We start from the raw sequence: 27,694 nt of genomic DNA, 5'->3' as shown, positions 1-27,694 counted from the left end.
CCACCACACACTGTACTGTACTGATAATGGATCAAGGTGATGCTGGTGCAGGATGGTGAAGGTGCAGCTAACGCACACCTGGGGAAGCGGAAGGCTAATCTTTTGTATGACAGACTGCCCGGGAAGCCTGGGCACTGGTCTGGCTTGGAATCTACATGAATGGGAAACAAAGGGAGGAGCTTTCTGGACATCTCCATCATTGTCTTGGAGAGGCGGGTTCGGACCCACAATTATCTACCAGGACATGAAAAGCGCCTCTGTTTCCACCATGTTCTCAGCTTCACACACATGCCATCCCAGGAAAGGTAGAACTGAAGCCAGAAGGTAAGGCAGTTTGAAAAATAAAGAAATGACAGAGAATGAGATGACCAAAATATGCCCACTAGGAAAATGGTTTACAATTTGGAGTGCGGCAAGGACAGAGGGAAGGCAGCGGGTGTGGCCTGGATCGGTGGTGGGCTTATAGGCTGGTGGACATTTTTATTTGATGATTTTCAAATAAAAATGATTGATCATTAACCTGATCTGTAAGTCTGAGTATTTTTAAATTGTACTATATCAGAACAGGAAAAGACATATTAGAAAAATGGAATTCTTTTATTTTGGAAATATTTTGATCTTGGTTGTTGGAATTTCAAGTATAAGAAGTTTTATTTTATTCCTTGCCGGAGTGGATACATTTTAGTTCATTAATTATTTTTGTCTTTTTTTTCTGACATGCCCTTCCTCCTCCACAGAGTCTCAGGACTTCAGGCCACCCGCCAGCTTGTTCCTGCCCATCTATTTCTGGGATTTAATTCTTTTCTGTAATAGATGCTTATACAGCTTATTCTGGGCACCAGGTACTAGTCTAAGCACTTTATAAACATGAGCCCATTTAATCTTTACAATCATGACCTCTCAGGTAGGGGCCACACCATCCTCACCGTGTAGATGGGGAAAACAGAGTTGTTAAGGAACTTGCTGAGGATCACACAGCGTTCGCTGGTCACGCCAGGGAGTGCAGCCAGCAGCCTGGCTTAGAAGGCTTGTAACCACTGCCCCAGCCCCTGCCTCCTGCCTTGGCCTTTGTAGGGAGGCCATCGAAATCACAGGTGCCGCAGACGGGTGGAGAGAGGGTCTGCGCTCCAGGGCCGCGGCCTCACAGCACACTTTGAGACACTCCCAGGTTTTCAAATGTTTCCAGGCTTTTGAGGATTCTTTATTTGTGCAATTTTAAAATATATACATTTTTAGAGAAAGAGGCGGGCACAGTGGCGCACACCTCTAATCCCAGCACTTTGGGAGGCGGAGGCGAGTGGATCACGAGGTTAGGAGTTCGAGACCAGTCTGGCCAACACGGGGAAACGCTGCCTCTACTAAAAATACAAAAAATTAGCCGGGTGTGGTGGTATGTGCCTGTAATTCCAGCTACGCGGGAGGCTGAGGAAGGAGAATCGCATGAGTCTGGGAGGCGGAGGTAACAGTGAGCCGAGATGGTGCCCTTGCACTCCAGCCCAAGCGACAGTGTGAGACTCCATCTCAAAAATAAAAAAGAAAAATGAAAAGAAAATGATGTATCTCAAATACCACAAAATGAAAAACAAATGTTAAACTGTTTTTATTTTACCTAAAAACTGACTCCATTTGATATCCCTAGGGAATTAAAAGCTAAAGGCAGACATTTTCAATGACAAAAACTCTTGTCATGATATGGGAAGAACATGAGGACTACTTAGAGAGATGCCAGTGTCTCCGAGGCTGTGCCTGGGGAAGGTCATCAGTCATTGCCACGTTATTCCCACAGTAAGAGCTGACTGAACCCAAACTCAGACACATGGCATCGTCAGCTGTCCAGACATCCCCCTGAAATGCCAGTATTAATAAGAATGACTGAGATGTTTGGTTTATTTAAATTCACTGATGCTTTGCTCTGTGTCTGGCAGGCGTCAGGCAGCATCCTGGGTGCTCAGAAAGCCCCAAACCCCAACTCAGGTGCTGGCTTTCTGGGGAGTTCTCAGAGAGCTCTGACCCGGACCTGTGAGCTTCGGCAGAAAACATGACATATGTAACTTAAAACAAGGAATAAGAATAGAAACTTCAACAAATAGGCCTTGACTTCCTGAGAGTTGACAAGTTCTGGAGAGCAGAATACACTCAAAGCCATGTGGCCTGAAATTCAGCACCTGATAAGTTCTGATGGCTCAGTGTCTTCAGCCTAATAACCACCACCCGGATGGAGAGGGGTGGAGAGGGTCGGCCAAAGACTCTGGACTCTATGGGACAGGCAAGGAGAAAGCGGCAGGGAATCCACATCAGGGAAGGGATGGTGAGAGGTCGAGGAGAGGCCGGCCAGAGGGGACATGGATGCAGGGGTGCCTGCCTGCCGTCCGGAGGTGAACACCCATGTTCTCAATGACCCAATGTTTTTCTCCTTTCCCTCCACAAGCAAGCTAGGTATGGAAAACAAGAAACACTTTTTTGTTCCAAGATGAGTTTTAAATGTGGGAAGTGAATATGAGTTTAAACGGACAGATCCAAGTCGTTTCTCCACAGGAATCCCCAGGTTCCCTGTCAGTGAAGTGGGCACAGAAGGTCACCGGCTTTGCGAAAACGAGCTAACATAACGTGGGGAAAAGTGCTGCGTCTTCCTTATTTTATTAAGTGTTTTTGGGCTGGTTAAGATTTTCAAACTCTGCTGACTTCCTTTAGCGCTGGCTAGACCCATCTCACTGCAGCACCCTGGGCTCCTCTCCCCTGCTGTGGGGTGCGGCTCTGTATGGGCCACTCGGGCACAGGGCATGAGGGGACAGCCAGGCACTCCTGATGGGCAATGACATGGCTTCCACTGACGTCTGGTCCAGCAGCTGGGCTGGATGTCCTTCCTCCATCACCTGCTCCCTCATCCGCTCTGCTGCAGGTGATGATGGTGTGGGGTGCTGGGCGGCAGAGCCAGGGTGAAGCCAGGTCTCTCTGCCTTGCTGCCACATGTCACCTCCATGTGACGCTGCAACCTAATCCCACTTGCGGGCAACTGCACCAGCCAGTACCGCCGCTGTCCTCCTCGTGGAAAGGTGACGTGCTGACCTCAGCCCTCCTCCTTGCCCCATTTCCACCTGGAGCAATGAGGTTTTCAGGCTCTCGTGGACTTCTGACAATCTAGCCAGCCCCTCCCTCACTAGGGAAGAGGCCGGAGCTGGGGCAGGCAGCCTCCTCTCCGAGGTCATGTGGCAGCCCGTCTGCTGGCCCATCCGTGGTCCTCCCTCCAGATTCCTTGCGTTCCTCACAGGGCTGTGTTATGGGATAGACATATTCTCACTTGTTCATTAGCTTTTTAACTCAAAGGCCTGGATCTTAAACAATGGGCAACAGGGGCCGAAGGGCACTGTCGGGGAGAGGCCCAAACCTGGACGGTGTTTCCTTCGTTCCTTGAACCCTTGAATGTAGGTGCAGGCGGGAGCCCCCGACTGAGTACAGAGCCAGCGTGGGTGCAGTCACCACAGGGGAGGCCGCAGGGGTGGGGCTGACGATGTCAGGGTCACGTCCGAGGCGGGAAACTGGACCCTCTGTGAGTCCAGCGTTGTGCTGGTGTTGGGCCTGGGTGAACAGGCTGGATTTCAAAAAACCAGGAGGCCAAGGAAGTGATTTCGAGGGAGTGTGCTTGCCTCGAAAAGGGCCAGGAGGGGAAGGGCGTCACGTAGTCCTCGCACCAAGAGATATGCATACATTTTCAGTGGTTGTTTTGAGAATACTGAAATACACATTTTCAGATTCCTTACGCTGTCTTCGAGCTCGAGGTGAAATACTTCGCACATCTCTGAATGTGTCTCACCCTTTCTGTTCAAGGTAAAATCAAAGCAGTTCTCTCAGGAGAAGGCGAGTGCCTCAGTTTCCCTCCCGGCCTCACTGCTGTTCAGTCTCTGTTCCCAAGCACGGTGCCGGGCGGTACCCAGACTTCACTCAGGGTGGACGTCCAGGAAGTGTTGAGGGGAAGCAGATCCTGCTTGATAATCAGATCACGGCCAGGGAAGAAGTCTCGTCTGGAAGACGTTCATTCCCATCCTTTCTTGACCTAGCAGTGCCACGCCTAAGCCTCTGCCTACTTTGCTCCAGGGTCCAGCAAGGAGGAATGAGCTCACCGCTCGCCTCCCAGCCTAGGACTCTATTCCTAGTGTCACCGGGCAGGTGAGCTGCTCTACCCTTGAAAGTTGAGCCCTATCTCTCTGTCCGTGTTAAACACATATTTATTTAATAATATTTAAAGAATCCCCAGTAGTTATGATATCTTAACAAAGTTGCAGAATTTGGATTTCGGTACAGCTCTGTTCACTCGCATGCCTGTGGTGAGGTCTGAGGGCTGGAGCCGTGTGAACGTGTCTCCAGCTGCCTGATTCCCAGGGCATTTTCAGTGGTGTGCAGGGGAAATGCTGCCCTCTCAGGTCAGTAGAACATTTGGAGAAATCTTTGTGATGAATTTTCCACATTTTCTAGTTATTTTCATTCCCAGAATATAATCAGATCCTGCGGGCCCCTCTTGCTGGGTGGGGAAACAGACCTGGGGTGTGGCCTGAGCTCCAAAGTCCAGGAGAGTGAGGAGGGTGGGGCTTGCATCCTCGTCTGCCAGCACCCCCTGACAGGTGACGTGTCCATGCATGGCCTTCGTGCTGTTCGTGCCCAGGACTCCGCGTCCAGCCTAGGGACAGACACCCGGAAGCCTCCACATACACGCTCCCAATGTCGCTCTCCTCCACACGGTGCCTGCAGGGACCCAGACCCACCTGTCCACCCAGTGCCCCTGAGACCCACCTGTCCACCCGGGGCCCCTGAGCCGCGGCCACCCCTCACCCTGGCAACCTTTCCCCATGGGCAGTGGCCGTAGCTGGCCCCTGGGCGACTCTCCTGGACACTCTCTGCCTCACAACGAGTTCCCTCAGCTGACCCTACGCATGCCGTCGTGGAAACCTCAGCACCTGCTGCCTCTCATCCCTGTACCCCACTGCCAGAGCTGCGGACTGGCCTCCTCCTGCAAGGCATCCAGGGAGATTTAAGAAGCAACGTCTCACTCAGGACAGAACTAAAGTCCTGCCAAGACCAGTGGCCTCACGTGATCTGACTCCTACACGGCTCTGTTGTTATACAGTTTTCTCCCCGCCCCTCCTCTGCTGGCATCCTGGTGTCTTCTAAGCATGCTGGGACTGTGTGTCGGCTGTCTCCCCAAATATCAGGCTAGGGGAGGACAGAAACCCGGCTTGTTCACCCTGCTGGAGACTCAAGCGGTCTCCTTATGACCAAGGTCCCCCGGGAAGACCACAGCTCAGAGAGCACCATACAGTCCGTCCCTGGTTCTGAAGGATGAATTATACCCCTGCAGCATGAAAACACACCCCCAAAGCCCTTCAGCAGCTAAGAGCTGCCTGTCATCATCCTAGCTCTGGGGAGATGCCCCTGGTTTCAGCTAAGCAGGTGAGGAAGCCCTCACGGAGAACACAGGCTTCAGAATGCCCGGACTCCTGGTGCTGCAGATTTTTATCACTTGTTGGTTATGACAGAAGCTACAAAAACATGTTTTCCCCAAAATATGATGCGGTTATTAAAAATAAGATTATATGAATTATATGCTCAGCAGAAAAGCAGGTTTCAATCACATTGTGATTGCACAAAAATGCAAACATATCTGTGAGAGTGGCGAGATTATACATATTTTTTCTTTTTCCCAAGTCTTTTCTTTCTCAATTTTTGAGCTTATATTAGGTTTACATCCAAAATATCACTTAAAAACATCCTTGCTCAATTGACGAGCTATTTTCTCCCTTTCGCTAAGAGGAAGCATTTGTACTAGGAGTAGCTGCTTTTACATGTCCAGTGATGTTTTATCCTTGTTCGCTGAGCGTGCATGATGAACGCCATCAGCACTTGGTCAAAGGGGAGTGACATGAATGCTGAGAGCTGAGCAATGGGACAGGCAGGGGCTCCGGGCACGGCCCGGCTGTGAGCAGTTCCGCCGAACTCCACTTGCGCTCAGCTGGCCCTGAGACCAAAAATTGCCCAAAATATGTCACCCATTTTTTTTCCTAAATTCTAAAAAAGAAAAAAAAAAAAAGCATGATAATGACATCTTCCTAACTCAGACACAAAAACTAACTGGGACAAGGGAGGTGCTGTGGTCCCCTCCATGAAAATAAGCTTCACTCGGCAGGTAGTGCTAATTAATGCAGAAGCAAGCTTGGGAGAGAAATACCGAAGATACAGGTGGAGACAGCCTCTGACAACTTGAAAGCCCCAATTATTAGCAATGGATGTGTTAATTATGCCAGGTTTATTTAGTCACTGAAGGAGGTGGCCTACAGACCTCTCTTTGATAACACCTGATTAACTAAATTTGAATTTCTGTCCGTGCTCAAAAGTAATCAAGTTGCATGGCTTTTCAATAGAACACAGCTGAGTCTTTCCACTAGCTTACATGGAGTGCCGCCCCAGGGGTCGTCCCAATGAGTGGGGTCTGCCCTCATTCCACTGTGCAACATGCAGCCTTTCTATTCTGAAAATGATAGCCCTGACATTTACATTTAATCTGTCTACAAACGGCATTAAACAAAATAAGATACCAATATATCAACAAAAAATTGTTCACCTACGTGTCAATGGCTTAAAAGTATAAGGCAGATGATTAAAAATATCACGAACTCCTCAGTTTCAGAAATGAAATATTCCTACATGTTTGTTAGAATGTAATTCTAATTAGAATCAGAAAAATTTCTCCTGTTCTTTGTGTAGTTAAAAACCACATGAAGAACAACATAAAATAAGCGTAGTGTTCTCATGGGCACTGCCCAGTGTGTATACCTGCTTGGTGTGTGCGCCCATTTAAATCTGAATTATGAAGGCGAAATACAATCGAGAATGCACTTCCTCAGCCACAGCAGCCTCATTCCAGCAGCTTGAGACTTCCGTGTGGGACAGCACAGAACAGGTAACTTCATCATCCCTGGAAGCTCCGCTGGACAGTTCAGGCTCTCATTTCCACAACCAAGTCACATTTTATTTTGACTATTAGAAAGCTTTTTCTTAAAAACATCAGGTAGGTATGGGATGTCCAACCTCTTTACATTCTTAGCATATTCTCCATTTCTCTTTGGAGGTAGATGAGATGTCTCCATCTCCCATTCATGAATAGGAACCTGCCATCACCTGCAGAACCCAGCGACTTTTAAAGCATCATTAAATGTCATTCGCTGGCACCAGAAACAAAACTCTTTCTGTAAAAATGCAACAAAAGAATGGAATGGAATGGAATAGAACAGAACAGTGTGATTTCCCTGAGTCCTCACTCCCAGAATGCCACAGATCCCACGTAAGAGAGAGCACGGGGACAGGTTGAAACTGCAGACATGGCTGTGAGCTTTCCTGTTTCCCAGACCCCTGTGCACCCAATGGTCCTTGAGTTCCTTCCAAGCCTTTCACTCAAGAAAGGGCCCAGGAGAGAATGAGTCTCTCTCCTGAAATGACCAGGAATCCAAAATCCTTGCCAATCATTTCCCAAAGGGAGCATCTACTTAATTTCCAATTTCACTTAGTTTGCTCCAGGGAGCTACAAATTAGCAAAGTGCTTACTGGATTAAAACCTCAAATTTACAATGAAAGGACAACATGACCTCCTCGTTCTGGCTAGACTGTCCCATCACAGGTACTGCTGCTCATCCTGCTTGCTGCCCAGAGTCAGATGTGGGGACCCATGAAGCCCGAGAAAGCGCATTTCTCAGAGCCATCCCAGAATTCCCGCAAAGTAGAAGAGGCCAATTTAATTAGATGTGAAATATGGAGACAGCTCAGACAATGTAATGTGTTTCATGAAAGGAAATGTGTCCATCTTTGAAACCTAGACCAAAAAATAACAAAACAATAATATATATTTATAGCTTAGTAATATGTGTGTATGTACATTTAAAATAACTTTTTTTGAGACAGTGTTTCACTCTTGTTGCCCAGGCTGGAGTGCAGTAGCACAATCTTGGCTCACTGCAACCTCTGCCTCCCTGATTAAAGCGACACTCCTGCCTCAGCCTCCCAAGTAGCTGGGATTACAGGCATATGCCACCACACCTGGCTAATTCTGTATGTTTAGTAGAGAGATGGGGTTTCTCCACATTGGTTAGGCTGGTCTCAAACTCCCAGTCTCAGGTAATCTGCCTGCCTCAGCCTCTCAAACTGCTGGGATTGCAGGTGTGAGCCATCATGCCTGGCCTAAAATAACTTTAAAACTTCAGTACTTAAAATTATAAGGAAAATAAATTCTTCCTTCTGTTCATGTGTGACAGCAATGCTATATGTTAAAAAGTCATCCAGAAGTTTAAAAATCAATGTATTAAAAAATTCGAAATAGTTTGTATAAGGTGCATTATTTACACTTGATGTGATGGCAAATGAGTTTTGTGTGAAAGTAGGCACTACAATTCAGTAGTTTCCCATCTTTGTATTAACTGTTTCATAATTTTGAAATGAAAGAATGGAATGCTAAGAAATATTTCACTAAATAATCTTCCTCATGATTTCTTCTGAATTTAAAATGTTTCCAAATTTGTGACAATAAAAAACCAAACCCCACAAAGCCAGCTTCGGTGAAGTTAGAAATTCACCTTCATTCCCTGGAAGATTTGAGCTCCCTTTCGCTAAGTTCAACCAAGCCACCATCCTTGAAAACTGCCTTACAAATGGCTTAAGACAAAACAGATCAATTTGGCCAAGAAGCCAGTAAATATGGCAAATTAAAGATAAAATAAAATGTCAATAGAACTCACCCCCTCTTTAGCAAACAGTATGCTGATTTTGCCAAAGTGTGGGCCTGCAAAGGTAAAACAAATCTTGACCTGAGCAAAGAATGAGAAAGGTAAGATTGAGAAAGCTGTTTTTATTTTTTATTTTTTGAGACGGAGTCTCACTCTGCCTCCCAGGCTGGAGTGCATGATCTCGGCTCACTGCGACCTCTGCTTCCCGGATTCCAGTGATTTTTGTGCCCAGCCTCGTGAGTAGCTAGAAAGATTTTAAATGAGACTTTCATTATTTTCTTAATTGACTGTGGATTGGGCAGCCAGGTTCACATTCATGATGTTTCATTTAATTTTCATAGAATGAATGATGAAATATAAATGAAAAATTGAAAGGTTTCATTTTGTGGGGCTTTTTGTACGTGGTTGTTGTCAACAGTAACAGGTATTGAATGTCAGGTGTGTGCTTGTTACCGGTGCTGTCCCACTCCACAGGTAAGAAAACTGAGGCACAGGGAGATTGACAGTGCACCCCAATGACCGGAAAACCCACACCCTGCGTTTTCTTTTGCACAAAGAATCTCTCCATGAGAAGCAGATCCTCTGATCCTAGCCTCAGATCCTGCCACCTCTTGCCTCCTTTTATTACCTAAGTCTGAATTTTTACTCAGTGAATTTTAATATTTTCTCCATCAAAACCATGACGATGGCAAGGCAGAAACAGACAGACCTAAACTACCTTTCAAATATTCCTGGAGAACTTTATGAATGTTTCATCAAGCCCTTTAAAAAGTTAAACAACAAACGTTCTCAATGTGATTGTCCGTTTTGTTTTGTTTTTGATTGCCTCGTGCGTCAGTATACTTAGTTAAAATAAGTAAGATTCAGCCCAAAGCCAAACGCCTGGGTCCCTCGCTTAATAATCCAGGTCTCAGGCTTACTGAAAGAGGAGAAGAAGGCAGGAAGAAAGATTTGCAGCAGGGCCCTCCCCACGTGTAGCCCCTTCCACTGGGTCCAGAGAGTCTCCTGCTGCTGAGCTGTCCCTGACAGTGCACTCCGTGAACAGAAGGAAAGACCAAGCACTTCTGGCTCATCCTCCCTCCGCAAGAAACTCTGTGAACCACGACTTGAGTGGTTTATTGTTGGTTCGCGCGTGCGTGTGCGCGCACGTGTGTGTGTGTGTATGTGTGTGTGACTGGAGTCATTCTGAAACATTCTTATTTTAGAAGTTTTACTATATTATGCTTAATTGTATTTCCTATGTTGAAATCATATTTCCTATATTTTAAATTTATCCTACTCCTTATTATAAAATAAAAATGTAACTTCAGGCCAGGTGCAGTGGCTCATGCCTGTAATCCTAGTACTTTGGAAGGCTGAAGGGGGTAGAACACCTGAAGTTGGGAGTTTAAGACCAGCCTGATCAACATGTAGAAACCCTGTCTCTACTAAAAATACAAAAACTAGCCAGGTGTGGTAGCACATGCCTGTAACCCCAGCTACTCAGGAGGCTGAGGCAGAAGAATCGCTTGAACCCGGGAGGTGGAGGTTGCCATGAGCCAAGATCATGCCATTGCACTCCAGCCTGGGTAACAAGAGCAAAACTCCATCTCAATATATATATACATATTAAAGACATGGATATATCTTCAATAGGCTGTATTTTATAGGGTATTTTTAATAAATGCCATAGTGTAAACTTTATAAGCCATTTACAGATGTGAAAATATACATGGTAGACCCGGGTCCCTGGGGGAGCAAGTTCAAAATGCTTTTAGCTGTCTGTGGGGAGTGGACGTGTCAGCTTCCACCAGGATGTGGCACAGGATGTGGCACAGTACCGGAGCTGGCCACTGCCAGGCGGGTCCCCGCCCAGCTCCCTGTGTGGGTCACAGGAAAACTGCACAAGGCCAACTGTGAAAACAGAAACAAATTCAGTGTGTATGTTTGTGTGCACATGTATGGCTGTAATCATAACTAAATGTAAACCTTCAATTCTCAGTCACAAAGCAGCAAACCTCAGGCAGTGTTATAAATGATTTTGAGCAGCAAGCGTATAGTGTGGGAAAGCTTCTGGCTCGGGCTTTGTCCTTGCAGCGGACTGTCTGTGCATCTCAACTCAGCGGCCGAACACCTGTCCTCAGTTCTCTCAGCCATAAAATGGGTCTAAGCACGCCTTTCCCCCTTTCCTCACAAAGGTGACAGACTGCAAAGAAGCACTTTGTCTGCCGTCAGGCACCCTACAGCCCTGCAGTATTTCAGCACAAGCAGGTGCCGTCACAGACCTGGAGAAGGCTCTGGGGCAGAGCTCAGTCCCTGTGGCCAGCAGGTGCCTGCTAGGGTCCCGGTGACCCTGTGCGTGGGAGAAACCCACATCTGAGAAACCCCAGGCCACCGCCTCCCCTCCCCCAGACATTCCCGCTCACGGGGCATGTGCGCCCAGGTGCTCTTGGGCGAGCTGAGCCAGCCGCTGACTGGTACCATTTCTTATAACAGAAACGAGGGTGCTTCGGGAGCAGTCTTTGAAGTGAGAGATCACACATGAGCTCCCCTCCCAATGTGAAGGCTGGAATCACACAACTTTCTGTCCTAAAAGAGCTGAATTTACACAGAGGTCAACTCGTTCTTCTGATAAGGAAATTCAGCTGCCTGTTAAAGAAACCGGCCCCCAGCCGAGGGCAGTTGTAATTCACAAAGTTCCGTGGATTGACTATTGTAAACTGTGAAAGCAAAAGATTACGGGAACGAGGATTATTTCTAAGAACTTGGTGAGCAGTCAAAGCGGATGACCCTCCACACCCTAACAATGGAAGCTGAGGGGTGAGCAAAGCTCACGTCTCTCTCCAGGAGGGCCTGGTAAGCAATCTCCTGATCCTGCACTGCATGCGCAGTGGAGAACCGAAGCCCCAGGACGGCGCAGAAAGAAGTAGCCTTAGCAAACAGCAACATCTTGACCTACGTTCAACATGCTAATTCTTTGATTTATGATTTATTTTAAAATGCATGTAACCCAAGCCGAAAATGCCTAGGATACAAGCCCAGAGAAAACAGGGTGTGACACCATCTCAAAGGCCAAGGGACCAGAAGCACAATCCCCTCACTCCCATGATGACTCAGTCCCAGCTCAGACATCAGGAGACTAACAAGTGCCCCAAAGTTCTTTTTCCTGCAAGGAGTTACAGCAACGTCAGGACTCGTGGTATTATAAGACAAAGGCACGGATGGTTACGGAGGAATCTTAATTTGGTCAGCCGAAGCAGATGTGGAAGCCGATTTGAGGGCTCCTCTTAGAGCCCATTACCTGTGATTGAAATCAGTTTGCATTTGGCTGACATTGGTTATGCCTACACCATGCCCTTGTCTACAACTGAACACACATCTGGAAGTAGAAAAAGTGATTCCCGGCTGGGAGACTAGGGTTCCTTAAGAAAATGAACAAGAAAAAGAAAAGGCTGACCAGCTACGGCGATTTTGCAAGCTCTTTCCTGTTGTTTCTTTCAGGGAATCCTAGCAAATGAAATATCATGAGGAGAAACTTTTATTGAGAATCAGAGCTCATGGAGGGCAGAGTTCTCACCCCCAAAACTCTAATTTGCACAAATGTATTCGTTTTTGCTTTCTGGCCTGTGGTCTCAATGAATGTCACAGCCAGGCAGGGCTCATGGTGGGCCTGTGAGGCCGGCTCCCAGAAAGCACATGCAAGGTGGTGGTGAACTCTACCTCAAAGCATCAACGAAAAAACATCTGCCAGGCACAGAGGCTTTCGGAACCGGCCATCCGCCCTCTGTCTGCCTCCCCAAAGTGTCCTTTTTACCCTGGGGGCTTCCTCCCTGACTTCTGAGCCTCTGAACTCTGTCTTTGACACCAGATGGGCTAAGGAGCCAAGAAAGCAACCGTCCCAGCGTTGGAGTGAGATTCACGTGCACATTAAATTTTAATCCAGTTTCGGTTGGCATATTGTACATCATTAGACATGAAGTTACGGATTTGCTTTTAAGAATGTCCCATGCTTGCTGCCCTGAGTAAGATCCAGGCAAAGTATTATCTCAGGAAGTTTAAGAGTTTAGGGGATCCAAGAACGAGAGTTTATCTGGAAAATTTGTTTTGTCCATGATCAAGAATGTCCTGTCAAAGGCCAAATATCACAATTTAGTGTTGGAAGCGACAAGAAGAGAATTTGTAGAAAGTTCCATCTGTTAGCTGACACGTATTGTAGAGAAGAATATTTGGGGCAATTGATATGTCTTTGCGAACGCCGAGAGATTGTTGCAGGGTGCAATGAATGGTTTAACTTCATGCTCTTACCGAGGGACAATGCTGCTGCAGGAGGAATTGATCAAACCCTTGAAAATATACACAGAGAATATGAAAAAGGACTCAGGCGGGCACTATTCTAAAGAAAGTTGTTGCAAGTCGCGTGGGGCCCAGTCCATGCTCCGGGGCGTGGGAAACCACCCAACATATCTTCCTGACCCAGATCCAGCAAGTAATGGATGGAGGGTGTCACCAATTAAAAGGTTAAAGAAAAAACAATTATAACCTATGGTTATACACCATCAAGAAGAATTTGGTCGTTAAAATAGTGGTGTTTTTATAAAAGATGTTTGATTGAAATTCTTCATTTTGAAGATCCATTAATAGAAATGGACCATTTAAGAAAAGCAGTCAAGTTCAGATTTCCCAGAGAGGCTCCATCAGAATAGGACTTACTTTTTGCAAAGACAAGTTTAGACACGTGTATGTCTGTGGCTTTTCTATCAATCAAAATTAGGAAAGGGCCATCCACCTCATGGAAGATACAGTCTCCCCTCCAGGACAAGGCAGGAAGGAGGGGCTGCCCATTCTCACCCTGCCCTGGAAGGCACAAAGAGCTAACGGGCTCCCTTGGAAGATGATAAAGGTGAGGAGCACCACAACGTCTTGCAAGATGAGGTAAGAGAAGAAGAAAGTGCTGATGCTGGAGAAACAGCAAGTTGGCGTGGAATTTCAAATCAGCACAAACTGCCAAGCCTAATGTTAAGGGATGCAAGGCAAAGAAAACGGAACGCGGCAGCCTCTGACCAGTTAGAGGCAACGCTAGACGCAACTTTTACAGAGGCTGTTTTCCTGTCTACAGCTGGCCTGCTGGAACTGGAGATGCGCCAAACTCTTGCAAAGTGTCCCTCATCAAGGAATTGAAAGGAATGTTGCCATGTTCTGATGTACTGGCCAAGTTCCAAGTGCAGTTAGTCATGTTTTGACCATGAGGGAAATGGGGCTTCGAGCCACACAAAAGACGCCTGAACGAAGTGGGTTGAGTTGTTCTTGCTAATGCTGTCCATTTTGAGATCCTAAAGCTACTTTGTCCATTAGGCACTGTTTTGGATGAGGCTACAGACTTTAAAGGCATTAAGTAAGAGGAAGCCCTCCAGGCGTTTACATTCCACGAAGAGAGTTCCAAGGGTCTTGTGGCGAAAGGCCTAGTTCAGGAAGTCACTGAACATAAGCAGGTGATCTATGGCCCTAGGGCCTTGGACAGGGACCCTGTAAAAGATGACACGGGTGTGAAACCGAAGCCTACACTTTGCAACAGTCCTGGCCTATCCTCAGGGGCCTGGGGGGCCGGGGTGGGTGGGACGACTGGGAAAGAGATCCAGCGTGGGTTGGAAAGCAGCATTCTCTTTGCATGGATAGCAACACTTTCTCCAAACAAAATGAAAACCAAGCTATTTGACATAATGATGTGGCATGTCAGATAATTTGAAGTGATGATCTGGGGACTCTCAGCCCTCATCGCGCTGTGGGGATCTCCCAGGTCTCGCCCTCTTTCCCTGCGAGCACCTGCACATACACCCTCCCTGGAGTGTGGAGGCTCTAAGGCTCCCTCTGTGACTTCCACCCGCTCCTTCCAGAACCTGTCTGGACCTGCGTCTAGAGATGTCTATGTGAAGGAGGAAGAGCTCGGTGTGGCAGTATAAACGTAGGTGTTTCACCATTTTGCCAGATTTATTCTTAAAAATGACAGGCATAGAGGAGAGGGAGGTGCAGCTTTAGAATGATGTGTGTCTGGTTGAATTCCGTGACTCTCCGGATCCCCCAGCTGTGAGTTGTCACTGTCCTAAAGAGTATTCATGACTAAGACCACAGCGTATTTAAGAAATTAGCTATTATGATGTTAGATTTTGTCATGAGTGTTATTTAAGTGCCCATATTTTAAATACTTTCTTGAATTTCTTTTAAACATTAAATTTTGATTATTTACAGTCATTTTCTAAAAGTTTGAGTAACTACAAAATTTCCCTTCCATATGCATGCATATCTGAAGAGAAAATACTCATGTTTTAGGAAATTCCAGATAGGAAGGCTATGACATGAACAGCTGGAGGTATGTCAGGGGAAAAGGCAGGATGGGTTGTGTGGAAAGTGGCTGAAATTCCAAGGACCCAATCACGTGTCTAAATGAAGGCACTGGGGTGCACAGGTCATGTTTTTTAACAGACATTTTTCTTTGCAAATGATACATCATTTTTTGTGGACTACTGAGTGAACGGATTTTTAAAAGAGAATTATTGTCATTAAATCTTACTTGAGTTCTTGGGAGCTGGTGGCCAGCATACTTCGAATGCTTTTGTCCGCCAGGGGGCAGCCAGACAGACTGTAAGACAGGCCGGGACAGGCAGGTCAGTGAACCGGGAAGCGCGTAACTCCCGAACAAACACAACATGAAAACCGAAATTAAAGAGTTCAATGCAGAAAAGCAATGGGCAAGTGCTGTATATTGAATTTTTTTTTTGTAGAATTAATTCTGAATCAGTTCGAATATAAATTTAAGAAAATATTTCTGTTAATAAGCAATTGTTTAAAAAATCAGATAAAACATTTGTGCTCTTTGGTTTCAATGCTTAAGAAGAATTTTACAAATTTGAGTTGTTCATTTGAAAATAAAAGACATTATACAACACATAAATTAGCATGCTTTTGAAGGTCAACATAGAGCACTTAAAGGGTTGACACAGAATTCAACATTTTTACTTTGACAGCATTGTTGAGGTAAGCTGAAAACAATAAATTGAAAAGACAGAATCCACCATGAGAAAAATGAAGTCACACCTTCTGTGTGAGGCGTAATTACCAGTCACATGACCACTCCCATCACACCCTGGAGTTGGACATCTGCCACCAAACAAAAACAAAAACAGCCAAAATCGTAAGTATGTTAAAAAAAAAAAAAAAAAAACTTTTAAAAAAGTTTCATTGTTTCCAGTTTAGCTGCAATGTCTGCAAGGGAATTGAAGCACCCTGAAGAAAAGCGGCAAAATGCACGGGTTAAATGAACACAACGCTCCGTCCGGCAGAGCCACTGGGAGCAGGCAAGTCACGGTGAGCTGCTCACCCGACCGACCCGGCAGTCGGAGACATTTATCGCTGCGAATGTCGCATGCTCAAACGGCAAGGCATATACAGATCCAGTTTTTAAAAATCAGCCAAGAATGGGAAGATTGAGAAGATTCGTAATTTCACCTCACAGCATGCTTACGTTATTAAGTCCTTTTTGCTCTCCTTGCACTGAGGGTACTTGGGTTTGGGACTTGGGATGGTCACCTCCCCTGGATACCGTCTCTCTTCTAGAGCCTCCTGGAATGGGTCCAAGTCTTCTGGCTGTGGGCAAAACACAGCTTCAGAGCCACATGGATGATCACACGGCACACAGACTGAGGGAGGCGGCACGTGGCTCTGGGCGGCCTCTACCTCTTGCACCTCTCCCTGCTGTACCTTTAAGTTCCCTACATATTTTTGTCCTGATAACGCCCCTTCTGAAAATGCACACTGAACTTTTCATCCACTGATCTAAACTCCTAAAATGAAGGTCACCTGCCAGTGGTCCAGGCCTTATTCAGTATTCACCTGGCTGTGCTCACCACATGGGCACACACAGGGTCTGGTGGCCAGAGCCTACGTTTCCCTTGCTCTTCCTCATCCAGTGTTAGCACGCACCTGTCGGGGGGCTGCTTTCCCCAACCCTGCCTGACAGGATTCAGCACTGGAACTACAGCCCCTTAGAGATGAGCTTTCCCCAACCACTGGTCGGTGTTTCACAAGCATGTGCTTTTAAGATTCAAGGTAACGGAGACTAACTTAGAGGAAGGCAACTGTAAATCTCCTTTTTGGTTGTACGTTCAACTGCAGTAACGTAGATGTTTCTACAGGTGGCAGTGCTCAGCAGACACGCTTCCTAAGTCTACAGATACATGGGAAGATCTGCCTTCCATGACAATCCAGGTTGAAAACACTTCTGTCATTTTATGAGGGCTTACTTTTAATTAACATAAATTTGGAGATTCAACCACCATGCCTTATTTGGTAGTAATGATTCAACACTGCCGGAGAAAAGATACTTAGAAATTTAGCTAGCCACTCTGATTTGGTTCTTTTTCACAGTGCCTGGATACTAAAATCAATTTGAAGAATACAGATAATAGGCTTATAAGCAGGTGCCCTCTCTGGCAATTTCTATGTGTTGCTAATGTTTCCTTTTTTCCATTCCCTTGTTTCTGTACAACAATAGTGCTTTGATGGTGATCTCTCTATTGTACTAAAAATAAATTTCATTTTTCAGTGAAATAAAGAAGATATCATACTTCTCAGAATTGAAGACTTTAAAGTCAGTACATAAAGAAAACATTTTATTTGTTTTCAAAGCCTAAAGGGCATTATATCTATTTTAATAACCTGAATTTGAACACCATAACTACTTCAAAAATATGTTCTTGACATAGATGTTTTACTAATACTGTCATAAACAAAGATTTAGGTGATGGTACTAAAATAATTTATACAGGGCTAGAGTAAACTCTTTTGAATACTTCAGGTTTCTTAGAGAAGGGACACTGTCCTTAGTTTTGAAGCGCTAGTTAATTAATAGCATATAGTTAACCATTTAAGTATCTAAGACTTCTATTAGAATTCTCTACCTGCAAGGAAAATCTTGTATTCTTTCAACAAGACACCCAGAAAAATGAACTCACATGCTATTTATACATTTTCTTAATCATTTGTAACAAAACACTTGTTAGAAAATAAGCTTTATCATTTACTAGAGTCAATCGTTTGTTTCACTGTGATCAATGGTAGTCACAAATCTCCTCTGGGTCAACAAAAACTCCTTCCTAAGCTCTCCTCAGCTAAAGGTCATATTTAAAGAGAAAAGGTATTTTCTCATCAGGTATGTGCAAACAGCATTTCTGTCAGCTGAGGCCCCATTTTAAAGTCTGGCAGTCAGCACAGTCAGGCTCAATGAAAAGCACATACAGCGATGTCTTTGGACTCGTCCTCGTCTATCCTCCGGGGCTTCATTTTGGTGTAGTCTACAGGCAAGTCCCAGCAGTCACCCTCGCCCAGCTGGAAACACCGGTTGTTCATCACGGCCTGCTGCTGGGGAGACATGGGCTCCAGGGGGGTCAAGATGGGGCAGCAGCTGTCCCGCGGCCTCTGCTTGTTCATGCTGAGGTCCAGGGTTCCGTTCTCGTCTACCTCCATGTCAGGGTTCTGTCGGCAAAAAGACATGGTGACGGTGCTTGGCCTGGCATCCTGTAACGCCACGAGTCCATCCTCCCAGGTGGCAGTTTTGCTCTCAGCCAGTCTAGCGCTCAAGCACAGACTTCCTCACTGCTACTTCCTTTGCCTAAACTCCCAAGGTGATCAGGCAAAGGAGGCAGCTAAGCGTGGTTGGTACATTCCTGTTATCCCACGCTGAGCTGCAAAATGGGTGGAGAATTCAGGCATGATCCCCCCCTCCATTTCCCTATTTGTTGACGGTTTATCCTCTCTCTCTCTCTCCTTCCTTCTTGTCTTGTTGTCTCCAATAGAGTCTGTTAGTCTCCAACAGACTCAAACTTTAGAGTCTGTTCAGAAGAAAATTTCTAAGTACTTAATTTTAATTTATTACAGTTCAAATACCTGAGATAAAAATTTTGTGTGCATTCATGTGTGTATATACATATATGTGCATGTATGAATGTGTGTGTGTATAAACACACACACATATCAGCTTAAAACTTCTCTTTTAGTTTTATTGATGCTAATAGTTCAAGAATTATGGAGGAGGATAACAAAAGAATTAGAAGGATGAAGGAAGGAAAGAGAAGGAATTAAAATTTACCTTGTAATACGTTTTTTTTTGTTTGAGAGACAGAGTCTTGCTCTGTTGCTCAGGCTGAAGTGCAGTAGCACAATCTGGGCTCACGGCAACTTCCACCTCCCGGGTTCAAGCAATTCTCCTGCCTCAGCTTCCCAAGTAGCTGTGACTACAGGTTTGCACCACCAGGCCCAGCTAATTTTTTGTATTTTTTTTTTAATAGAGATGTGGTTTCACTATATGTTGGCCAGGCTGGTCTCAAACTCCTCAAGTGATCTGCCTGCCTCAACCTCCCAAAGTGCTGGGATTACAGGTGCAAGCTCCCTTGCCAGGCTGAAATACAAACTTTTATGATGAAGATAATTTTCCATTTTAAGAAAGGAGATTTGCAATTGCAGCTAAAAATACCTTTACTACAGTGATTACCGTTTGATCTGCTACTCCAAGTTTCAGCAAACCTACAAGTTAGTTTACTGGCTTAAAAAAACCAAAGAGGTACAGGGTGAGGCTTTATTTATTTATTTATTTTAAATGATGCTTTGAAACACATCAAGAATTCTGGAGTGCTTGCCTTTCAGGAGGAGAGTCAGAAGAAGGGACTCATCCATGGACAGAAAGTTAAAAAAAATCAAAATACCCCCTAACAATCCTGCATGTTTCTCCTCAAAGAGTGACACTTTCTTGAGCAAAAATTTGATTTCAGAGCTGGTGTGAAAGCTGCTGCCTCCTCAGAGGTCTAGCAGCTCTCTCCTCTCCATGCTACAGAAGGAAGATGCTTGGAATGAGAACCCCTTCCCTGGAGCTGTTACCTTGATAAATTATACAGTATCATTCTGCCTGAAGTCTCTTTGTCAAAGTGCACTCTGATTTGAAGCTTCGATGCTAATTTGAGCTTCATAATGTTGCATTTATTCTCTCAGTTTTGGTTTAATTTTAAGAAAGTGCCAAAAAACTTGGAAGGGGTCTCTGTCTCTCTCTCTCTCTCTCTCTCTCTCTCTCTCTCTCTCTCTTTTTTTTTTGTGGTTGCCACAGAATATCTTCCATGCCAACCTTGCATTTTAGCAACCTCGATTACCATGAAACTGAAAGCTCCTGACGCGTCTCCAATACCTACAACCAAATGTACCGCCAGAAGGAAAGCATGTGCAACACGTGGATGACTGACCTTCCTTCACGCATGCAGACTACAAGTGTTTCTAGGATGCGCGGTCAGTGCTGCGCGCTGCTCAGCTGAGCCCCTCGCTGGGGCGGTGAACACGGCCTCGCCCAGCGCTCCTCGCACGGCAGGACGGGCGCCTTCCCGCGGGTTCTCGGCCCCCGGTGGCCCCGGCAGGCAGCGCTCTCGGGCCGAGCTGCATCTGACACGCGTGCTCTCCCGCCCCGCGTGAGCCAGGGGCCCACTGACGAGAAAGTGGAGAACAGACCCTGTCCTGTACCTTCCAGAGCCCCCCAGGCACCCCGAGAACGCCGAACCCCCCCCCCGCGTGCTGCCGTGCGCACGGGCGGACCCCTTGCGTGGGAGTCTGACGTGTGCTCCCCTTGCTCCCCAGAATCCGTGGGGACCGCGGGCAAGGCACGGGCCCTGCGCTTCACCTGACACCAGCGCTAGCACGGCCTCCTGGGGCAAAGCCCAGGGCAGACCCGGCCTCGGCTCTGCCTCCTCCGTGGGGTCCCTGGAGGCCGCAGGAAGGCCACGCGCTGTCCTCTGTTTACAGAGCGACTCCGGACCCTGGGGAGAACGATCCCTGGACGCGCGTGGACCTGCGAGGCCCGCCGCAGGCCCAATTTAGAACACGGACGCGCCCCGGACAACTGGCCGCCCCGGATGCGGTTGCGGAAGCCGCGCGACTGCTCGCCGTGGGAAGAGCGGTTTGGGAGCGCGCGGCCGTGGCCACGCGAAGCTGCGGGGAAAGCACGCGCGTCTGGGCGGGTCCTGGGTCTCCCGCCCGCCCGCCCGCCTGGGGCGCCCACCCGCGAGGCGCCCACCCGCGTGGCGCCTACCCGCGCGGCGCACAGGTCCTGCGGCTTGGTGCTCAGGTTCTGCGGCATCTCGCGGCAGCGCGTGGACAGGTTGAGGATGGCGGTGGCCGCCATGTGCGCCGCCTCCATGTCGTGCGTGTAGTCGAAGCTGCTCTTGCTGCAGGTGCTGCTGGCGCTGCTGCCCCCGCCGCAGCTCAGGTTGCTGCTGCTGCTGGGCGCGTAGCTGCTGCTGCTGCTGCTGCTGGGGCTGGGGTCCTTGCAGTACCGCTTCGCTGGGGAGACAGGGACGGGATGACTCAGGCCCCGGCCGCAGGGCCTGGGACACACGCAGCCGCGTGGGACGGCCTCGGGGTGCCGGGGCTTATGCGTAAGGAAAACAAACAACAGCAAACAAAAACAAAACAAAACCCTCTGCCTCCGTTTCGTTTTTCTTTTTTTTACACTGTGTACATTTGAATACGCACAGAATCGGGTTGGCCCTGGAGGAGAACTCACCAGTCTGTTGGAAAGGCGCACCTGGCACCCAGCACCTGGTCCCTCGAAAGACAGGCACACGCCTGGCTAGCTTTCGGGAGCCACAGGATGTAGGGAAGTGACTGGGCATTCCGCCCTGTCAAATCCCTGTCCAGCCCTAAGAGTGAGTGGGGCTCCTCCCCGACACTCAAGGGCTCATGAGCACCTTTGGTGACTGGACCTGGATCCACAATCTCTTGTCTGTCAAGAGCTGGGCTGTTCCTTTCAGCCAGAGGGGCAGCCACAGCCACCTGGGGCCCCAGGTCCTCTGCAGGTGACGGGGTTCAAGGGGACCAGGGGGCCACCTGCTGGGCCTGTGGGGACCTCATGCTTTGGAAGTTTCTGGCTGGGCATGCAGACCAGACAGGCCATGGGAGTGAAAGGAGGAAATGGACACAGAGAATTAGCTCAGGATAAACTCAGAGTGGCCTCTCAGTGGCAGGCAGACACGCCGGGCACACATGCAGCTGCCCCTTTCACAGCCACGAGCCCTCTGTTCCCTGCACCCATCCTCGCTGACACGATTTCTGCTGCCCAGTTATCCTTTCTGAGCCACCAGACTCACTAACAGCCAAACCGGCACTGAGGGCAAGGGTTGTCTGTGAGAGCTGTTAAAAATCTCCTTTAACACATGGCTGAGAATTGTTTCAGTCTAGGATTTACCCGATGGGTCCTTCTTTACTAACTATTATCTCTACCAGTTATTGTCACAGAACATCATTTGTGCAGGGTCCAGACATGTCTATCGGAATCTACCGGAGTGAAGAAGGACTCGGAGGTGGACCTGGTCTCTCCCACGTCCTAAATCCCTGCCAGTGAGCCCCTCCCTTTAGGAAGCACCTTCCTCTCCAAGAGATCCCTGCCTGTCTCCCTGGGTCCGGCATGAGTGTGGCTGGGAGAACCTGGCAATAGGCTAGAGACACTCTAGCCCGAGCTCTCCTGGTGCTTAGGGCTGTCCTGGCCCTAATCAGCAAAACTCCACGCTGCCTAATTCTGATGGAAACTATGGTTTTGTCTATTGCTACAAGGAAAGGGAGAACTTGCAGGAGGTCACAGCTCCCTTGGTGTCTTCCGTGCCACCGGGAGCAGCTCTGAACCCGGAGCTGGACTTCCCCAGGGACTCCTTCCCACAGAGGAAGAAGAGAACAAAGCTAAGGGAAGCAAAAAGCTTCCTCACATTGCCAACATTATGAGCAATGCTAAGAAACTGCCCTGGATTTGGATAAAGGAAAAAAAGAAGTGGTCTTCACTGCAAGGTTTGGGTTTGGACTGAAGGATCTCAGGACATCAGGGAAGGGCGTGTTACTGGTGACTGTAACGCACAGGCCCCTGCAGAGGAAGCACTGAGGTCAGTGCGCAGGGCGAGAGTTGGCCACCCTATCTTCCTCTCAGCCTCTGCCAAAAGGTACAGAGGATTCCCAAGCAAGTGACTGTTTTACACTCAGATTCTTGTGCATTAACCAGAGGCTCAAATCCACACCCATAAAACCCATGAAATACATTAGTAACCTGTAGATGTTATGACTGTGTTTTGCTAATCTGAATTAGCAAAGCCACTCTGAGTGGTCCCATGGCTGGTGGGCACAGCTATCCCTGAGAAGCATGTCTGAGTGTCCGTCAGTGAGCCCCTCCCTTCTCTCTCCTTTGGGAATACCCCTCCTCTGGGGAGCCCAGCAGCGCAGGGTGGGGTGGGCAGTGGCTGCTGTTTGGAGCAGGGCCCACACCAGGGCCTTTGAGGGAGACCATGTGGGGCTGCAAGGGAGTCAACCAGAGGGACACAGCAGAGGCCTTCAGGGCACCCCCATGGGCCCTGTGCAGTGCGCACCCTGAGCCACTCCAAGCAACCTTCAGTTTGCAGTTTGTGATACTCTAGATATCATCTAAAGCTTGTGATTCTACATCACTTACAATTTTGTTAAGAAATAGTAGAAAAATTGTAGGACAAAAGAAATAATAATATTTATAATGGGCTTTCATTTTTACTGGTGAGGGCTAGCCACTAGTTTAGGAATAAAAAACCATTACCCACAAAAATTATAAAAAAAAAAAAAAAACTTTTGTTTTGAAATGAGGAAATTTCTATTCCAAAGGGGAAAAAAAAAAAGAAAGGAATAACACAAGTCTATGCAACAAACAACTGCAGCCGACACAGGTCAGCTGGTAACCCAGGCTCAGCGCTGGCGAGGGTGATGCACAGGAGTGTGGGTGCAGAGGTGTGGCTGGAGCTCTCGTTCACGCCCAGACAGAGGCTTCTCCTCACGAGCTCCTCTCACAGTGTCTCCCACTACACTGTGCTCACAGCATCCTCCAACAGGATTGCATCTGGGCCTCCACCACCCTGTAAGATGCTACCACATGCCTACTTCACAGATGTGGAGACCGACGCTGCCCAATGTCCACAAAGAGCCTCGACTGCCATCAAGGATGTGCTTGTCTGAGAGAGTTCAGCATCTTTTCAATTAGAAAATGCCACCCCAGTGTCTCTATACACCAATAACCTCCAGGCTGACAGTCAATCAAGCAGGCAATCTTATTAACAGTAACCACAAATGAAATGAAATAAAATAAAATACCTAGGAACACAGCTCACCAAGGAGGTGAATGATCTCCACAAGGAGAACCATAAAAGACTGCTGAAAGAAATCAGAGAGGACACAAATAAATGGAAAAATGTCCCATGTTCATGGATTGGCAGAATCAATATTGTTAAAATGGCCATATTGCCCAAAGCAATCTACAGATTCAATTCTATTTCTATCAAACTACCAATGTAATTCTTCGGAGTTAGAAAAAAAATGATTCTAAAATTGCTATGGAATCAAAAAAGAGCCCAAAATAGCCAAAGCAATCCCAAGCAAAAAGAACAAAGCCAGAGGTTACACTCTGTCTGACTTCAAAGTATACTATAAGGCTACAGTAACCAAAATAGGTTGGTACTGGCGTAAAAACAGCACACAGACCAATGGAACACCATCGAGAACTCAGGAATAAAGCCACGTGTCTACAACCGTTTGATCTTTGACAAGGCCAATGAGAGCAAGCAATGGGGAAATGGTGCTGGGATAACTGCTGAGCCACATGCAGAAGAATGAAACTAGACCTGTAACTTTTGCCATATACAAAAATTAACTTAAGATGGATTAAAGATGTAAATGTAAGACATTCACAAACTATGCAGCTGACAAAGGCTTAATATCTGACATCTGTAAGGAACAAATAAATCAACAGGCAAACCACAAATAATCCTTTAAAAATCGGCAAAGAACATGAACAGACACTTCTCAAAAGAAAACATACAAGTGGCCAACAAACATGTGACAAAACACTCAGCATCACTAATCACCAGAGAACTGCAAACCAAAAACACAGTGAGATAGCATCACACCAGTCTGAATGGCTATTACTAAAAGGCCAAAAAACAACAGATGCTGGAGAGGCTGTAAAGAAAAGGGAGCACATATACATTCTTGGTGGAAATGCAAATTATTTCAGCCATTGGACAGTAGCTTGGAGTTTTCTCAAAGAATTTAAAACAGAGCTACCATTAGACCCAGCAATCCCATTACTGGGTATATACCCAGATAAAAGTAGATCATTATACCAGAAAGACATGTGCGGTCACATGCTTATCGCCATGCTATTTACAACAGGAGAGATGTAGAATCAACGTAGGTGCCCATCAATGGTGGATTAGATAAATGTGGTACATATACATTGTGCAATACTATGCAGCCATAAAAAAGAATAAAATGATATCATTTGCAGTAACATGGATGGAGCTGGAGTCCATAAACCTAAATGAATTAATGCAGGAACAGAAAACCTCCTACCACATGTTCTCACTTATAAGTGGGGGCTAAACATGAGCACACATCGACATAACGTGGGAACAGTCAACTCTGTGGACACTATGGAGGGGTGGGCATTGCAGAACTACCTCCTGGGTGCTGTGTTCATTACCTGGGCCTACGTAACAGCCATGCACAGGTACCTCCTGTATCTAAAATAAAAGTCGAAACAAGAAAGAAAAATGCTACCTCTATGTGATATTTTACTTGAAAGAATTTTTAACTAAAACAAATCTGCATTTCTTCCTCTCATCTTACTTGACTCACCTTAAATTATCCTGAAGTTATAAAATGTAGACATGACGATATATTGGCTTTCCCTGATTTTAAATTCATAAGATGCTGGATCTAGATAATGCCAAGTGGACGGCACTGAAGTTTAGTTGGTGAATGTACTACCAAGAGCTTTTTGATGTGCCTGTGACTCATTTCACTAGAATGGGCGGCTAAGACAATATAATAGCTACTTTCACGTGCATCATTTATTAAATATAAAAGAATTAAAAATTTTAATTAAAACAAAATAAAAACAAGCAGTCCTAACTGTGCCTACAGTTAGGACTGCTCAGGAAGGCAGTTGGTCCTAATAATTATCCGTATTTGTAAAATGTCAACACAGCCCTTCATGCCAGTATCTTTCGGACCACACTCAGCATTGTTTGGCTTAGTGCCCTGACAGCAGGGGGCACTGTAGAGCAAGGGCCTCAGATTGTGGGTGCTCTGTCCCCCCTCTTCCCGCATGGAGGATGCTTGGTCTGATCATGAGAGCAGTTTCACAATGACAGAATGCACTTTCTTTTTCTTTTGCCAAAAAACAAAAAAAACAAAAACGATTTTCTTTTTCTTTTCTTTTTTTTTTTTGAGATGGAATCTCACTCTGTCACTCAGGCTGGAGTGCAGTGTCACGATCTTGGCTCAGTGCAATCTCAGCCTCTCAGGCTCAAGTCATTCTCTTGCGTCAGCCTCCCGAGTAGCTGGGTTTACAGGCACTTGCCACCATGCCTGGGTAATTTTGTATTTTTAGTAGAGATGGGGTTGGTTTCACCATGTTGGCCAGGCTGGTCTCGAACTCCTGACCTCAGGTGATCCACTTGCCTTGGCCTCCCAAAGTGCTGGGATTACAGGCTTGAGCCACCGCGCCTGGCCCAAAGCTATTTTTGATCAAATTGCTTTTCAATCCATCAGCAGCAAGAATGTGTTAATGTTCTTCCGGGGGCCCAGAACATCACTGTCTGTTATGAGCAATGTGGTGGCCTCAACTCTAGATGCCAGAGCAGCTTTGAAACAGGAGCAGCCGCTGGGTCTTAAACCATCCTAAAAATACCTCTTCTACTGCAGGATAAAAGGAAAAGCATGCAGGATTTGTATGATTAAATACAGCTGTTTACATAAAATTAAAAAAACAAATGATAAAATACAAAACCTTCCAGGGAGGACCTTTCCATTTGCCTACTCTGCTTGTGAAATTCTTACTAAATGTGCATGCCTCATTCTCCTAGAAATGTCCATTTCCTTATGTATTCACAGTTTCTTGCAGAGAATAGATAAAATATGTCTCCACAGTATGAATTGCCATGAAAACAAGACAAAGAAGAATGCAATTAAAAGATGTCCATCATAAGACGTCTTCACTAGCTGGGACCCAGGAGCCTTTAGACCTAACTTGATTCAGTCCTTAATCTGTGGCATCGAGTCTCATGGTTTTTACACATTTCCACCTAGTGTTTCGAGTAAATTGAAATATGGACGTCTAATCTTACATGGGAAGGAACGGAGCTTTCTGGTCTGTGAGATGACATCTACAAGCCACACGCTGTACTTGCTGGAGTTGAGCTGATGTCCAAGGGGCGTCGGGGTCTCGGTTTCAGGTTCTCTATTCCTCTGTGTCCTTGGCACAGCTACTGCCTCCCTGCCTCGCCTTGGCCTTAGAGGGTGGAGTAAATCTGCAGACCTGGCTGTGGTCCAACAGGAGCTTGTGGCCCATGGAAAGACAGGCCAGTTTGGGCAGACAGTGCCCAAGGGGTGGGATGCAGCCATGCTACAGGGCAGTACATGGCACCAGCTCGACGGACACAGGGGGCTGGCGAGTGGTAGGAAGGGCCCACAGGAGGAGAGAACTTCACCAGGGAGTGGCCTCTGCTCAGGTGGAGAGGCTGCAGGAAGTCAGCCAGGCAGAGGGAAGAAGGTCAGCCCTGCAGGCGGACTTGGTAGGGTTGGAGACAGAGCGCCAGGGAGGTGCACTCCAGAGAGGTCATGCGGGAGGGAGAAGCTGAGCCTGCAGCTGCCTGGCCGTCCGGGGAGTGGTCTATGTGGCCAAGAGGGCAGCCAGCAGAGTAGAGGAAATGCTGAGATGATGGAAAGGTCTAAATGCCGAGGGTTGGGAAGCTGAGGATAACCAATAGGAGAGCGTGGGAAGCTGGGGTTGACCAATAGGAGAGCGCGGAAAGCTGGGGGTGACCAATAGGAGAGCGTGGAAAGCTGGGGTGACCAATAGGAGA

The 27,694-nt window shown here is 46.9% G+C and overlaps 1 protein-coding gene across 23 annotated transcripts in view; it reads right to left on the bottom strand.

Moving 5' to 3' along the window:
* The window catches only part of MYT1L (myelin transcription factor 1 like), a 525,406-nt gene that overhangs the window by 75,978 nt on the left and 421,734 nt on the right, over positions 1–27,694 (bottom strand). For 12 of the 23 annotated variants that reach the window (XM_032294258.1, XM_032294256.1, XM_032294259.1 and 9 more), the window contains 5 exons: positions 20,857–21,107; positions 18,030–18,266; positions 16,258–16,379; positions 15,831–15,893; positions 15,307–15,375 (listed from right to left, as the gene is read on the bottom strand). In XM_032294258.1, coding sequence (XP_032150149.1) covers positions 15,307–15,375; positions 15,831–15,893; positions 16,258–16,379; positions 18,030–18,266; positions 20,857–21,107 — 742 coding nt within the window. The remainder of the gene's footprint in view (positions 1–15,306; positions 15,376–15,830; positions 15,894–16,257; positions 16,380–18,029; positions 18,267–20,856; positions 21,108–27,694) is intronic. The other 11 variants (XM_032294269.1, XM_032294279.1, XM_032294273.1 and 8 more) reach the window with 1 other exon arrangement.

Source organism: Sapajus apella, unplaced genomic scaffold (assembly GCF_009761245.1).
Source record: "Sapajus apella isolate SASKATOON/1434 unplaced genomic scaffold, GSC_monkey_1.0 scaffold31, whole genome shotgun sequence".
Lineage (NCBI taxonomy): Eukaryota > Metazoa > Chordata > Mammalia > Primates > Cebidae > Sapajus > Sapajus apella.
This window is presented reverse-complemented; position numbering and strand designations above follow the sequence as displayed.